At 40.0% G+C, this 15,140-nt stretch overlaps 1 protein-coding gene across 2 annotated transcripts in view; it reads right to left on the bottom strand.

The window, feature by feature from the left end:
- LOC120313585 (mitochondrial inner membrane protease subunit 2-like) overlaps nucleotides 1–14,188 on the bottom strand; it is a 337,631-nt gene extending 323,443 nt beyond the window's left edge. For both annotated transcript variants that reach the window (XR_005558183.1, XM_039355643.1), the window contains exon 1: nucleotides 13,940–14,188. Coding sequence is in view for 1 of the 2 variants with exons in the window: in XM_039355643.1 (XP_039211577.1) it covers nucleotides 13,940–14,037 (98 nt within the window). In the remaining variant the exon portion in view is untranslated. The remainder of the gene's footprint in view (nucleotides 1–13,939) is intronic.
- Nucleotides 14,189–15,140: the final 952 nt, after the last annotated feature.

Genomic DNA, 15,140 nt, shown 5'->3' with positions numbered 1-15,140 from the left:
TCAGTGATACCTGAAGCTAATCCCTTACTATGCATCGAAAACAACTATATTATGAACATCAGACTCTTTTAATAGGATATTTCATTATTTAATTACTCAGTATTCTTTCAGTTCTCTGCTTATATTCAGGACCACATTCTTTAACAAGGACTCCTTCTGAACATAACACAAGCAAGACTTGAGCAGCAGATGAGAAAACCAGCACAACTGGCTAGAAAATGCCACAAAGCTGGAAAAATTCTAAGTTGAAATGCCAACCAGACAATTATCTCTGTTGTGTTGTGAAACTGATAAAATAATATTGCGAACTGCTTCTTCCCAACAAAAGGACAAGCTTCTCATTCTGTAGCTAAAAGGTTTCTCAGGCTGCATATTTTTCACAATACAAAGTTGGTGAAAGGCTGTGATAAAGAAGTGAAGTTAATTGCCAAGGTAAGCTTTAGGGGTAAAAGTAATCTATACAGCAAGAAGCAAAACAACCAAGATGCAATGTTTTGCAATGCTACTCACATGCTATTTATGTTGACAATGCTGGTAGCACATGCTTGTAATTATTTTCAAAGTGAGAATTAAAATGTCATCGTGCGAAGTTGTAATACTACAGTACTATTTTTCCATCTTCTTTAACCTTCAAGGAAAGTTATTGATGCTGCACCTTTTTGCCCCAGCTATTTGATGCCCCTGGACTTCCTACTCTGGTTGCTCTCAGAAAAAAATATATGGAGAAAATTATTGCACACAAACAACAACATCATCATATACAAGTATTTTAAGCCCAAATCTGCTATAAGGTGGCACAGTAGTTAGAGTGCAGTACTGCAGGCCACTTTAGCTGACTGTGTTCAGCAGGTCAGCGGTTCAAATCTCACCGGCTCAAGGTTGACTCAGCCTTCCATCCTTCCGGGGTAGGTAAAATGAGGACCCAGATTGTTGGGGGCAATGTAAATATATATATACATTGCTTACTGGTGTACACCGCTTAGAGAGTGCTTGCGCTTAAAGCGGTATATAAGTCTCATAAATAAATAAATAAATAAATAAAAGAGTTCATCTGCAGACTTCCTACATCAACTAGTTTCATTTGTAAATCCATTTTGATATAATTTTGCATATCACTCTTATATTCTACAATTTTTAAATCAATTTTAGATCCATAATATCTTTCTCCACAGCACTTCATAATCCAGCATTTTTAAAAGCTCCAAATCCACATTCAAATAGAATAGAATGTAGAATAGAATGTTCTTTATTGGCCAAGTGTGATTGGACAGACAAGGAATTTGTCTCTGGTGCATAAGTTCTCAGTGTACATATAAACAATGAAGAGATAAATCACAAATCATAAGATACAATCATAAGTCATAAGATACAAACAACAAAGGGATAAATCATAAGATACCAATAGGAGAAGGTAATAGGAAAGATGAGAAGGATAATAGCAATACAGCCCACTACATGGATAAATATCCTTAGGTATAAGGCAATGCTATGGGAATTAGGTATTTAGCAGAGTGATGGCATGGGGGGGGGGACTGTCTTTGTGTCTAGTTGTTTTGGTATACCTTATAGTGGCATCCTGAGGGGAGGAGTTGATCGGTCTCAGTTGTATCCAATAAAACTGTTATCCAATCTGTTCTTCCATATGCTACAATACTACACAATGTTGTAAGTAACTTCTGACTAAATTGTTCTGAAACATTTCTTCTATAGTCATATAGTGTTGCTCCATTGTAATGATCAGTCTGTTCTCCTTTAAGAACTATACTTTGTTCTTTTTGTTCTTCCCTGTAGCCAGCCTTCAAGTCCCTTCTTATCATCTTATTTTCCAATCAGCAGTACTTTCTTATCATATTTTTTTTAAAAAAATCAGATATTTTATACATTTTCAAATCCCTATATTCTTTCAAGTCCATCTAAATCCTTAATTTTCCAAAATCAACATTCCAGTCTCATTGTTGCTGTTAAACCTTCACTTGTTCATCCTTAAACCTACTCGGGCCTTCTTTCATCCTGGATGGAAGATAATCTCTTGCTGTAATATAACTTGTCTTTTAGAAGATTTTTAACTCCCCAAAATCAGTCATTTTTGAAATTCCTCTCTTTGAAAGAAAGTAGACTTATAAGATGCCAGTCCTCATAGGTAAACCAGAAAGAAAACATAACTAGTAGAACTAGGCTACATTAACAGAATCTCGGGCAGCATCTCTTTCCCTTGTCCCTCAAGGTTATACTCACATATCATTACAGCTCCACAAGCATTCTTAGAAAATAAAAATAGTTAGTGGCTACAGCTCATGCTTTCTCTTTGGAAATGTGTTCATTTGTATAGAAATAAAAAAGGACAATTGAAATGGTGGTAGATAGCAAGAGATGATGATGATGATGATGATGATATGCTATCAAGTCACTATTGACTCTTAGTGACCACATAGATATTCTCCAGGAGGATCTCTTCTCAACCTGTAGTAACTCATAAGGCAGAGATCAAATCCTAGCTTGTCTTTTACTAAATGAGTATTTGCTGACCAGTATGGTAGTAGCTATTTTGTGGGAACATACACACTATGCTCTTAAAGTTTATATAGGACCAGCCACTAAAAGCATAAATAGTTGATACACTTAACTACTTTATACTCTCAATGTTATTGAATATCCAGTGTAGATATCCAGTAAAGTGGTGTGCTATTTTTTTCTTGGTTTTCTGAAATAAATTAAGTTTTTCAATCTGCATTTTAATTTTTAAAACACTAGGTTACCCATCATGAGTTCAGAATCACTGCCACGAACTCCTCCATATGAAAAGCCATTGACTACAGTCAAATAAATGCTTTTGCTTACATAAAAGGCAATTGGGGTACAAAAAGAAAAGAATGAAAAGAAAATGGATAAAGATGAACAAAGAAACAAAAATATAATTATTTAATTTAATTTAATTTAATTTAATTAATTTAATTATTATACTAAATAATTATACAGTTTTTTGGAGAAAAGTATAATGCAAAGTTTTAACAGCTTTATGAATTATTGGGACTTTTTAAAATTCTTGGAATATCCATGAAATATTTTTTAATCTGGGCTCATGTTTATAAAATAAGAACTAAATTGATGGAAATACATTTAAACACATATTTCATACTTTCGATATGTACTTTATACATTCTAACAGTACACAAAATATCTTTCGGAATGAAACAATTGTTTCAAGCTCAAAACAGGATGTCCCCACCATTCTGAGCTGAGAATAGATCCATTTCAAACCTGAGACTCTTTTAATCTGTTTAGAACAAACTGTTTCAAGTCCAAAAGGACTATTTCAAAACTGATATGTTTTGTGCACACTTCAAATGTTCACCTACTATGTTAGCAACTGCAAAATATGCAGCTTGGTTGCTTTTTTTGTAACTAAATGAATTGCATCTGGAGAGAGGTATTATCTATGCTGTATTAAATGCAGCAGCTCTATAGTCTGTTCTAATAGCTATTTTCATCTCTGCTTGGCTAACTGTACCACTGGCTCTTACTATAGGCTAATAATAGCTTTTATGGTGCAACAAGATAAAAACAAACAGGAATAATGACAATACAGTACAAACTACCATTTCTTTTTTCTTTTTCCTCCTGTTTTCCTGCAAATACTTTTTTTTCAGATTAATTATGTGTTGATCTATTGGTTGTGACAGGAAATGACCCATCAGTTTGTCACCCAACCTTGATGTTGTGGGCTGAGAATCACTCAGCCGGTTTTCATGCCTAAAGTGGAATCAGCACTCATAGTCTCCTGGTTTCTAGTCTGGTGCCTTAACCACTAAACCAAACTGGTTCTCCATTTCTTTTTTTGAATAGCTATTGATTATCAGTCTTAGATACACAGCTTATTCATTGCAGAAAATTATTATCTTGAGTTAAATCTAAAACTGTATAAAATAAGAAACATACATTAAATATAATGATATCTGTAAAACTGCATTTAGGATCATTCATTTGTCACTGAACATTATCTAAAATAGCTTACCGCTAGAAAATATTTCCAGATTTTATTGTAACATTTAAAGCAGTTTATAGCATCAGTAATCCGTCACAAAACAATTTGGCACAAAGAGTTGGCAATCCTCAATAGTCTGTCACAAAACAATTTGGCACAAAGAGGCACAAAGAGAGGCAATCCTCACCCATTCATAGTTTATGAGTCTGTATAATCAGAATTAAATACTGTACAATAAAAATGTGATATCTCTACTGATTAGGGGAGATTCTTCAGTTGAACCTTTTAGGTAGACATTTTAGGTATATGTGTTTAAATCTGAGTATTTCAAGATATATACATTCAGAACTGATGGTCAGGAAACAAAGGAAAACATTGGATTGATTATGAGTTTTCAAGTACTCTTTTTAAATGCTAAAAGTTTCTGCCATAGTTTCCCTCCTCTCCATTCCAAATATAAGTTTACACTGTTTTGACATTTCTTGGGTAGAACAGAATTGGTGCTTTGACATTAAGCTATCCTTCCTTTCTGCTTTTCTTCCTTAACTTTGTCTTTAAAGTGGGATCAGCAAAAATCATATAGTGCTATTAATCATAATGGCTACAACTTAAGCAACCTTATACCTTACAGCAGCTAGGAGTTGGAATGATATACAATTTTGCCATTTCAGAGGAGGGGGATTTTAAAATTAGGCAGCAGCTAGTCCAGTCCCTTTTCTCCTCCTTCCCCTAATTTACATTGGAACTGCAACCCTTTGTCTAAATACACCTGTGTTCCCTTCATTAAAGAAAATGAATCCACTGCCATTCTTCTACTTCTCCCAACTCCTAAGTTTTAAATTCTAGCTACAATGTGTGCTTCCTTTTCTCAATACAACAGTTACTATAAGAGAATGAGAAGTCTTAGGCAAGCTAATAAAAGTATGATTACTCCAAGCTGCACAGTGTACTTGTCTCCCTTCCAGCAGGATGTAGAAGAGATTAAGAAATCAGAGCACTCAAGCTATCTGGATCACCAGGAACAAGAGTGACTGTAAGGTCCTGCCTCCACTAATGCTCCCAAGAAAGCAGAACTCTTGAAACTGGCATTGTTTCAAAAGGAACTTTTATTGAAAAATAGTGAAATCAGAAAGACAAGGTAAGATCTGAATAATTCCTGTGCAAAATGTTACATTAAACCCCTCTCTTTAGAACCTATCCCAAACACCCAACTGCCAAGTCCAGTTCCAGTCAATCCACAGGTGCGAAGTTGTTATGGGAACTGGAAGGTGAAAGAGTAATAAAGTGTTGTTCCCAGGCATTGCATCCTCTTCCCAGTGAAGCAGAGATAAGGCAAATGGCCCCAGGCACATTCCTCCCTCTGCTTTCATACCCAAAGAGATGCATCAAAGTGTAGCTGTCAGAATCCAATTATATTTCATCTTTAAATTATCAAATATAGAAACTCCCAATTCTGCCTTCTCTGGATTCTGCCATAAGAGGGAGAGAAGAGGGAGAACAAAGGGGCTTTATGGCCCTCACTTCCTTCTTTACACTTCAAAGAGCTGAATGCTGAATGTGTGTTTATTGTAACCTCGAAGCGTTAACATACCAAAGGAGGGTAGTTGCCTTTCATGTAGTTATCTGAAGTCCCCATGCAGACGGAAGAAAGAAGAAAGGGGGTGGAATTGTGATACTTGAAACTATCACTGGAAGGGGGGTTGATTGGGTGGGACTACTGGGGAACCCCTTAAAACCTTGAATGGGAGAGCTTGAACCCCAAGTCCTGTCTAGCATGCCTGCAACCATTTTCTCTTAATAAAGGATTCCTGTTGGAAGAACTATTCCAAGAGTTCTGTCTTCTTAAGATGCAAAGTGGGGTGGGTCCTTACATTAGACAGGACTTGCAAAATTATCCACCTGGAAGGGAGACCCTTGCCGGGGGATTTTGCAAAAAATTTACCATGTCAGACAATGGAGAAAGAGAGGGGGAAAACTCCCTGGAAAGAGAGCCGCTGACCCAGTTGGAACCTTGCCAGATGTTGGGATCTGAGAGGTCAGATTCCTCGGGAGAAGAAGTGGTGGAGACACAGGACCACAAGCCTCGCTGGTCAATGAACGTTGGAAAGAAAAGTGAGTGGAGAAAGGAATCAAGAAAGGTGACCCTGAGACAGGGGACCAAGCAACCAGAATGGAAGCAGGAGATGGAGAAATCCCTGCATGCAAGTGAAGAGGGAGGAAGCTGGGTACCGTACTCAGACTGGATCCTAGAGAAAGCTATTGACCTGATGAAGAGAACTCTCAGCTCCCTAGGAGAGGAGAATACTGAGCCCTACGGCCGCCCCAGTTCCTGGAGCCACAAAGGGAGAGACACCGAGGGGGACGTGGAACCTGCAACCCCAGGGACATCTACTGATCCAGGAGCCCCCACCCCCTACCGGACCACAGATGGCAATCTGGACGGAAGACACTACCACCCACAACGGAGGCACCGATCCATTCCAAGACGTCCACCGTTGGAGGTGAAATTCAAAGGGGAGCCAACACGCTTGGGGTTTTTCCTAACCCAAGTACTCAGCTACATGGAGGAATATGGGCAGGACATTCCCAGCGACAAAGCCCGCATCCGGATCGTGCAATCTGCCCTGGATGGACCAGCTGCGGATTGGGTAGTGAACTTGCATGACTCCAATGCCCCAGAACTCAGTAACTTCAACCGTTTCATGTCCTCTTTGAGAAGACGATTTGAAGACCCCCTGGCTGATCGCAAAGCCCGTGAAAGAATAACAACGATGAGGCAGGGCAAACGCCCAGTGGCCGAGTATACACAAGAATTCCGGGCCATTGCCAGCAAACTGAATTGGCCAGAAGACATCCTCCTTGGCCATTTCAAAGACGGACTAAACTATGATCTATATGATGCTTGCCTGCCCCGAGGGGACCCACATCGACTTGAGGAATGGTACGTCTTGGCAGAGGAAGCAGAGATCGACATATTGAAGAGGCACCGCCGAGAAAACAATGGAGCCGCCCCCCGCCTGAGCTGACACACCAACCGGTGAAATCATCGGATACAGCCAAGAAGCAAATGGGGTGTTTCAAGTGCGGAAGAGAAGGGCATCGAGCTGTAGAATGCCGCTCAAAGGCCCCCCAGCACAACCCAGACAGATCCCCAATCAACAAACCCAGAGGGTATTCAGCTAAGCCAAAAGAAACAGCCATGAAAATGATGGAAATTGCAGAAAACCCCACCTCTGCTCACCAAGGGGAAAGAACTCCAGCCTACACCACAGGGACGGTGGATGCCTCAGATGACAGCTCGGAAGGCGAACCCCTGGTAAGTGGACGCATCACACCCATCTTCAAAACAGTGACTATATTAATCCCCCCCATGCCCGAAGCTGTGAAGGTGAAAGCCTTAATAGACTCTGGCTGCACCCGCTGCCTCATTAGCCCAACACTAGTGGGGAATCTGGGCATCCCATCCAGGAGACTGGAACAACCAATCTCATTTGGCCAGCTAGATGGATCCATAGCAGGGGGGGTGCCAGCTACCCTAGCCACTCTACCAATACACCTCTCCCTGGGCAACCATGAAGAGGACTTAACGTTTGTGGTGACCCCAGGTATGGAATGCCCAATGATTCTAGGGATGGAATGGTTGAAAAAATGGAACCCCTGGGTAAATTGGAGGACGACAGAAATCAAATTCCCGAAGGGGGACCCTATGGACTTAAAACCCCAAGGGAGGCTACCAGAATCAAGAATAGAAAAAGCATCCATAGGAGAGGAAAAAAGATTAACAGAAATACCAGAGGAATATAGGGACCTTGCTGAAGTCTTCAGTGAGGAGAGGGCGAATGAGCTTCCCCCCCACCGACCCACAGACTGTACCATTGAATTCAAGCCTGGGGCAAAACTCCCGAAGCCCAGATTATACTCCATGAGCCCAAAGGAGAAGGAGGAAATGGAAAGATTTATTAAAAAAAACCTGGAGAGAGGTTTCATTGAGCCAGCCAAGCCTAAAGTGGCTGCCCCGGTCCTTTTTAGAGAGAAGAAGGATGGCTCTTTACGTTTATGCGTGGATTATAGGGCCCTGAATACAATCAGTGAAAGCAACCTATACCCTCTGCCCCTCATGAAAGACATGCTGTCACACCTATCGAAAGGGAAAATTTTTTCTAAACTAGACCTAAGGGAAGCTTACTATCGCGTGAGAATCAAGGAAGGGGACGAATGGAAGACTGCATTTAACTGCCCCATGGGGTGCTATCAATTCAAAGTCTTGCCATTTGGATTACAAGGGGGCCCTGCAGTCTTTATGCAATTAATCAATGACGTTCTAAGGGAGCACCTATTTAAGGGGGTCCTTGTTTACTTGGACGACATTCTTATCTTTACTGAAACAAAAGAAGAACACGTCAAACTTGTCAGAGCGGTTTTAAAGAAGCTGCGAGCCGCTCACCTATATGCCAAACTCTCAAAATGCGAATTCCACCAGGAAAGGATAGACTACCTAGGCTATCGCATATCCCCACAGGGCATTGAAATGGACCCGGAGAAGGTCAAAGCAGTACTAAATTGGGCACCACCCCGCACAAGAAAGCAACTACAAAGTTTCCTGGGCTTTGCAAATTTTTACCGCCAATTCATCCCCTCATTTGCACAGATAGCCTTGCCCCTCACTAACTTACTAAAAACGAAGGGAACATCCTCAGTAAAACCTAGCCAGCCACTAACATGGACAATGGAGTGCCAAGCAGCGTTTGAGAGACTAAAGAGACTTTTTTCTGCCGAACCAGTACTAAGGCACCCAGACATGGACAAGCCCTTCATAATACAGGCAGATGCAAGTGATGTGGCAGTGGGGGCTGTGCTATTACAAGAAAATGATGATGCAGTATTGCAACCCTGTGCATATACATCCAAGAAACTCACGGAAACAGAACAGCGCTGGCCCGTATGGGAGAAGGAGGCTTATGGGATACGTTGGGCATTACTCACGTGGCGACAGTTCCTGGAAGGCAACAAAATCCCCTTCCAGGTGTGGACTGATCACAAAAATTTAGAAGCCCTGAAAACTTCCAGGAAACTCAATCCCAAACAAGCCCGCTGGTCCCAGCATTTTCACCAATTCCAATTTAAGCTCAAACATTTACCAGGAAGAAAGAACTTCCTGGCAGATGCACTATCTCGCATGCCCCAATATAACAGCGCACGAACCACAGACTCTAGACCAATAATGGCAGAGTCACAACTGGCAGCGCCAGTAACCACAAGAACCCAAGCCAAAATAAAACCACAACTGGACAGCCAAACTGGGATTGAATTCAGAAAAAGTTTGGAAACAGATGAATGGTTCCAGAAAAACAAACATGTGTGCACAATGAGAGACGGATTGCCTTGGGTAGGGGAAAAGTTATATATACCAACAACTCAAAGACTAACTTTCATGCACCTTTGCCATGACACAAAATCAGCAGGGCATTTTGGATTTGTAAAAACTTTACACTTAATTAAACGGCAATTTTGGTGGCCATCAATAAAAAAAGGACATAGAAAGTTATGTTGCCAGCTGCCCAACCTGTGCATCAGCAAAGAGGTTGCAAGGGAAATCGCCAGGGCTATTACAACCAGTGGCAAGTCCCTCAGCCCCCTGGAGGGAAATAGCCATGGATTTTATAGTGGAATTGCCAGAAAGCAATGGGAATACTGTTATCTGGACAGTCACGGACCTATTTTCCAAACAGGTACACTTTATCCCTTGCCAAAAAATTCCCACTGCAAAGGCCTTAGCAAAACTTTTCATCCAGCACATTTACAGATTGCACGGGGCACCCCAACGCATCATCTCTGATAGGGGAGTGCAATTTACGTCTGCATTTTGGAAGGAATTTTTATCCCTCTTAGGGACCACTCAGGGATTGACATCTAGCCACCACCCTCAAGGAGATGGACAAGCGGAACGCTGCCAGTCGGTACTTGAGCAATATTTGAGATGTTTTTTAAATTTCCAACAGAGTGATTGGACGGACTTACTTCCTTTTGCAGAAGTTGCCTACAATAATGCAGTCCACTCCAGCACAGGCTACACTCCTTTTCAAATAGCCAACGGTCAAAGTTTCAACCCTATGCCAGAGTTAACCCCAAAGAACCAACGATCCCTTCACTGAAAGAATGGATGGAAAACCTACAAAACACCTGGCCAATAGTCAGAAAATCACTAGATGAAGCTAGGCGGGCATACAAAGCACAAGCCGATAAAAAAAGGGTTGAGCCTACACCATTCATTATAGGAGAAATGGTGTACTTATCTACAAAATACCTAAAGTCCCTACAGCCCTGTAAAAAACTTGGACCAAAATATATAGGACCTTTTCCAATTAAAAGGATCATAAATCCAGTAACAGTAGAATTAGAATTACCCAAAAACCTCAGGCAAATACACCCAATTTTTCATTGCAGCTTGCTGAAAAGAGAGCATCAGTCACCTCTACGGCCAAAAATCCCCCCCCCACCACCTCCACTCATGGTGGAGGGTGAACAACACTTCGAAATAAAGGAAATCCTTGATTCTAGGAGATATCATGGAGCAACTCAGTACCTAGTTGCCTGGAAACACCTCCCTCCCTCACAAAATGAGTGGGTCCATAAACGTCATGTCAGAGCCCCGAAGCTATTGAAGAAGTTTCACACAGAGTATCCTAACAAGCCTGACTAAATTTTATACTTGTGTTTTCTTTCAGGTGGATCTCTCTTATTGTTAAGAGGGGCCGGATGTCAGAATCCAATTATATTTCATCTTTAAATTATCAAATATAGAAACTCCCAATTCTGCCTTCTCTGGATTCTGCCATAAGAGGGAGAGAAGAGGGAGAACAAAGGGGCTTTATGGCCCTCACTTCCTTCTTTACACTTCAAAGAGCTGAATGCTGAATGTGTGTTTATTGTAACCTCGAAGCGTTAACATACCAAAGGAGGGTAGTTGCCTTTCATGTAGTTATCTGAAGTCCCCATGCAGACGGAAGAAAGAAGAAAGGGGGTGGAATTGTGATACTTGAAACTATCACTGGAAGGGGGGTTGATTGGGTGGGACTACTGGGGAACCCCTTAAAACCTTGAATGGAAGAGCTTGAACCCCAAGTCCTGTCTAGCATGCCTGCAACCATTTTCTCTTAATAAAGGATTCCTGTTGGAAGAATTATTCCAAGAGTTCTGTCTTCTTAAGATGCAAAGTGGGGTGGGTCCTTACAGTAGCAGAACAAAGCAAAAGAAATGCATCCCAGCGCCCACAAATTCCAGAAAGGGATTTCTTGAAGTGTGCTGACAAAATTCACAGCAGATACTAAAGGAGGAGGAATTGATCTGTAGTTCTACGAGAGCAATTCAGAAATAAACCTCTGTTTGGTTATCAATGACAGACACTCGCAGATACAGAACTTGTATTATACACATTAGAAAACTACATTACATTACTTTTTGTCATAATTGCCATTCAAATTGAGGCACTTGTCATAACATCTTACAAAGTTTGAAATTCCTTCTGCAAAAAAAATCTCCTGCCTGAGAATGAAGCCACCCTGCAACAGCATCGTGAATCGCATTGTCATCGTCGAAGCAGTGTGACGCAAGCCACTATTTCATTGAAAAAAACTGGTCCATTTTCAAATCAATGAGTCAACTGCAACACAACCTTTTCCATTCATTCCTCACTGCCTACTGAACTACTGTGCATGGCGCCCTAGGATGGGCGTCACTATCCCTGCCTCTTTCTTACACATGCTCAAACAGAGGTTTATTTCCAAATTGCCCTTGTATTTGATTAAGGAGAAACATATTAAAGCAGATCAAGAATGGCTCTGATTCATTATTATTTGCCAATGGTAACACACTTTCCCCTCACCATACTTCATAAAGACTATATCAATTGTCAAAATAACAAAGCACGCTTTAATTCTTACAGCTTCAGACCAGAATAATTCAGTTTCCCCAAAGTCTTTTTATGAATTTGCATTTCAGTCGCCCTTCATTAGGAAAGCTCAAAGAGTTAAAATTGTGCTGAAATAAATATTAGCATAATGCCCAAGGTCACAATTTCCTTACCTAGCTAGAACACTTGGCAGAAAATATGCTGAATTTAAAATTGCAGAATAACTCATTAGGAAATATGCAGTAACCATGGCAAGATTTACTACAAATATGCTAGGAGTGGCTTTTAAAATTAATATTATGCTGCAATGCTTGGATTAATTAACTTTCTTCTTCATTTACAAAGCATATCTGTCTCTTTTATGAACTTAAGTTTCTTTTCTTTTCCTTGTAAACCTATTTAATTAAAGTCTTAACAACTATGTAAGATTTAGGAACAGTAGAATGATTTTTATTTCAGACCTAAAATCATTCTTTTACATATCCTTGTTCTGTGTCTGTATTACACTGGGAACAAACCCAGTAGTGCAGTCATAATGTACCAAAATTAAGACATACTTTTCTGCCAGACCACCCCGCATGTGCTTCCCATCTCTGATACTTTGCCAATATTTTTTTTCTGAACCTTAAAGATGGCTTCACTGGCACAGAAATTATGACTACCTCATCTAGATGCCCAAACTATCTTCTCAGATACATAAAAACTCACTTTTTCTTTTAGCATACATTGATATCTAATCTCTGCGTTGATTGCCTTGTTCACCAATTTATTTAGTTCTAAAGTAATTTATTAGTCTTTAACAATAGTCACTGAGCTTCGGCTTTTATTTACAGAAAATTCTATTAAAATCTCTTTCAATTGCATGTATCACTTATTCTTTGTGGTATAAAGGAAGATTTAGTGGTGATTTATTTTTTGCTATATGTAAAATGGAAAACTACTATTTGAAATGCTGTTTGGGATGTATAAGGAACCTCAAAAGTGAGTTTTATTTTATTTCATTGCCTTTATTTAGCCTGTCCTTTAGAAAGATTATAGGTATGATGATATAACATATCTGCAAAAGTTGTGACTGAAACAGCACCTAGCTTTGTGTATTAAAACTCAAACTGAAAATAAACTCTTAGAAATACTTAAGTTCTACAAATGTGGTTCACGGAGCTATTCTACAAATCTGTAAAACTTGACAGCAGGGCCAAAAGATGTGTTAACTGGGATGTGTAGCCAAATATTCTGGCTGAGCATTCTGGAAATTATAGTGCAACACATCCAATGGATATTAGGTTGGGCGGATTTTTTGACACCTTAAACCCAAAAGGAAAGGGGAGAGAGAAAAGAGACAGTGAGAAATAAAGGAGCAGTGAGTGCATCAAATAGTTCTCTCCTTACTCCCTCCATACACACATATGAACAAACAGAGATCTACATATAGATTTGAATAAACATTCTAAACTTTTAGGATGTAGTTTCTCAAAGTGAAAGAGCATTAACAAGGCTGAAAACAGTACCAGAGAAGTTCTAAATGAGTATTCAATTTTTCATTAATTAAGCAACTCCTCCAGGAAAAGACAGGAGAGGTTATTGCTGAAGAAATTATCAGACTAATCTGATAGGTTAGTCTCTCAGGCCAAATGGAGATAGATATGCTGAAAAGGAGGAAGATGACTCGATTTAACACCTCTGGTTCCTGTCGTACTCCCCAATTTCCCACAAAACTTCTTCATATCTCTAATAATCTTCCCCTCCCAAGTGCCCTTCCTCCCTGGTTATGGCAGTTGCTAGCAAGCTTCAAAGAAGGTGAAGATAGGCAGCTGACACATTGTTCCAAATTGAAACAACTGTGACTTGAAGACTGGTGACTATCTTTGTCTTAAAACTCCTTCCTTTCTCATTAAAAAAAAGAAGAAAGTATAGATTGGTAACTTCGTTAGTAATACATATCCATATGTGACAGAAAATGATGGTTGTCTGGGATACCATTCAAATTCTACTAAAAAGGTGCTAGAATATTCTCACAAAAGTCAGAGATGACAATGTATAATACTTACTTGATGATGTCCCCTTCAAGAGCAATCACTCGTTTAATGATCTTCTGTTCTGGGTTTTTTGGAGACCTAGGTGAAAAATGGGAGGGACCATTATTCATTCAGCAGGGTTCTCATTGTTTAAAAAAAATGAAGAGGAAAAACCAGACTGAGAATGAGGACTGTGCAGATTTTGTTATTCTGCCTGATATGGCATCTATCATTGCAGAAGTGAAGCTATTACTATCACTGTCATGTCAATCTACTGTGTGAGAAAGGGGGCAAGAGCCAGAAAAAAAATCATTAAATCCCAAGAACAAGGTAATATATTCTCTTCTTGTTGTAAAATAAATTTAAAAAATATTCATTGGTGATCAAATTAATGTCCTGTTATAGAGAATGCTGAGATGGATTCAGATATTTAAAGATGATTTTACTACTAAGCGGCAACACAGTAGCATACATAAACAACTATGTTAGTCATTTTACTTCAAAGATATAAGACATTCCACTAAATTAAAAAAAGAGTACATTCATCAGCTTCTTGTAATACTGATTGTATAATATAATGGTAAGAAATTGGACAGATAGTTCTCGTTTAGCAAATTGTTCATAGTTACAACAGCCTTCATAGATCTATAAAGCAAAGGAAAGCTGAAGTGAGATCATCAGCACTGTGATGACCCAAGGCCCCGCACGGAGGCAAAGCAGTCAGTTGGCAAGAGAAACAGTCCTTTAATAATTGCCAATGTTCCCCAAAAGCTCCCACATATGCTGGCAAGCCTTCAATCAAAGCACACACACACACACACATTCCTTTCAGCTGCCTCTGGCTGAAGGCAATTTCAATACAGCCGGAGAAGTATACAATGTTCTCAAGGCCAGGCAGATAACAAGAAAACAAAACAGAAACTTAATGAATCCTTTAAAATCTCAGCTTATCTGCAGTCTGCAAGGAGAGACTCAGAAATGCAGCCTGCGGTCATAAAGCAGGAAACCAGCCAATCCGTTATTCAAGGTGTCCAGGTTAAACAAAGACAAGAGCACAATTCACAACTGTCCCAAGATACCACATTTGTTCCCAGCAAATGCCCCACCCCACAGCATCTCCTTAAATCTTAATCCCCAAATGTGCCTTGTGGAGTGGGGCGGGCCGCTCTCCTCCTGAGCCATTGAGCCTGCTTATGTTGTTCTCTCCTTGTCTCTGTTCTCTTTGCTCTAGGAT

The sequence above is a fragment of the Crotalus tigris genome, unplaced genomic scaffold (assembly GCF_016545835.1).
Source record: "Crotalus tigris isolate CLP2741 ecotype Arizona unplaced genomic scaffold, ASM1654583v1 scf7180000018715.8119751781:844558, whole genome shotgun sequence".
Taxonomy (NCBI): Eukaryota; Metazoa; Chordata; class Lepidosauria; order Squamata; family Viperidae; genus Crotalus; species Crotalus tigris.
The sequence above is the reverse complement of the archived record's forward strand: the minus strand, read 5'-3'. Positions and strand labels throughout refer to the sequence as shown.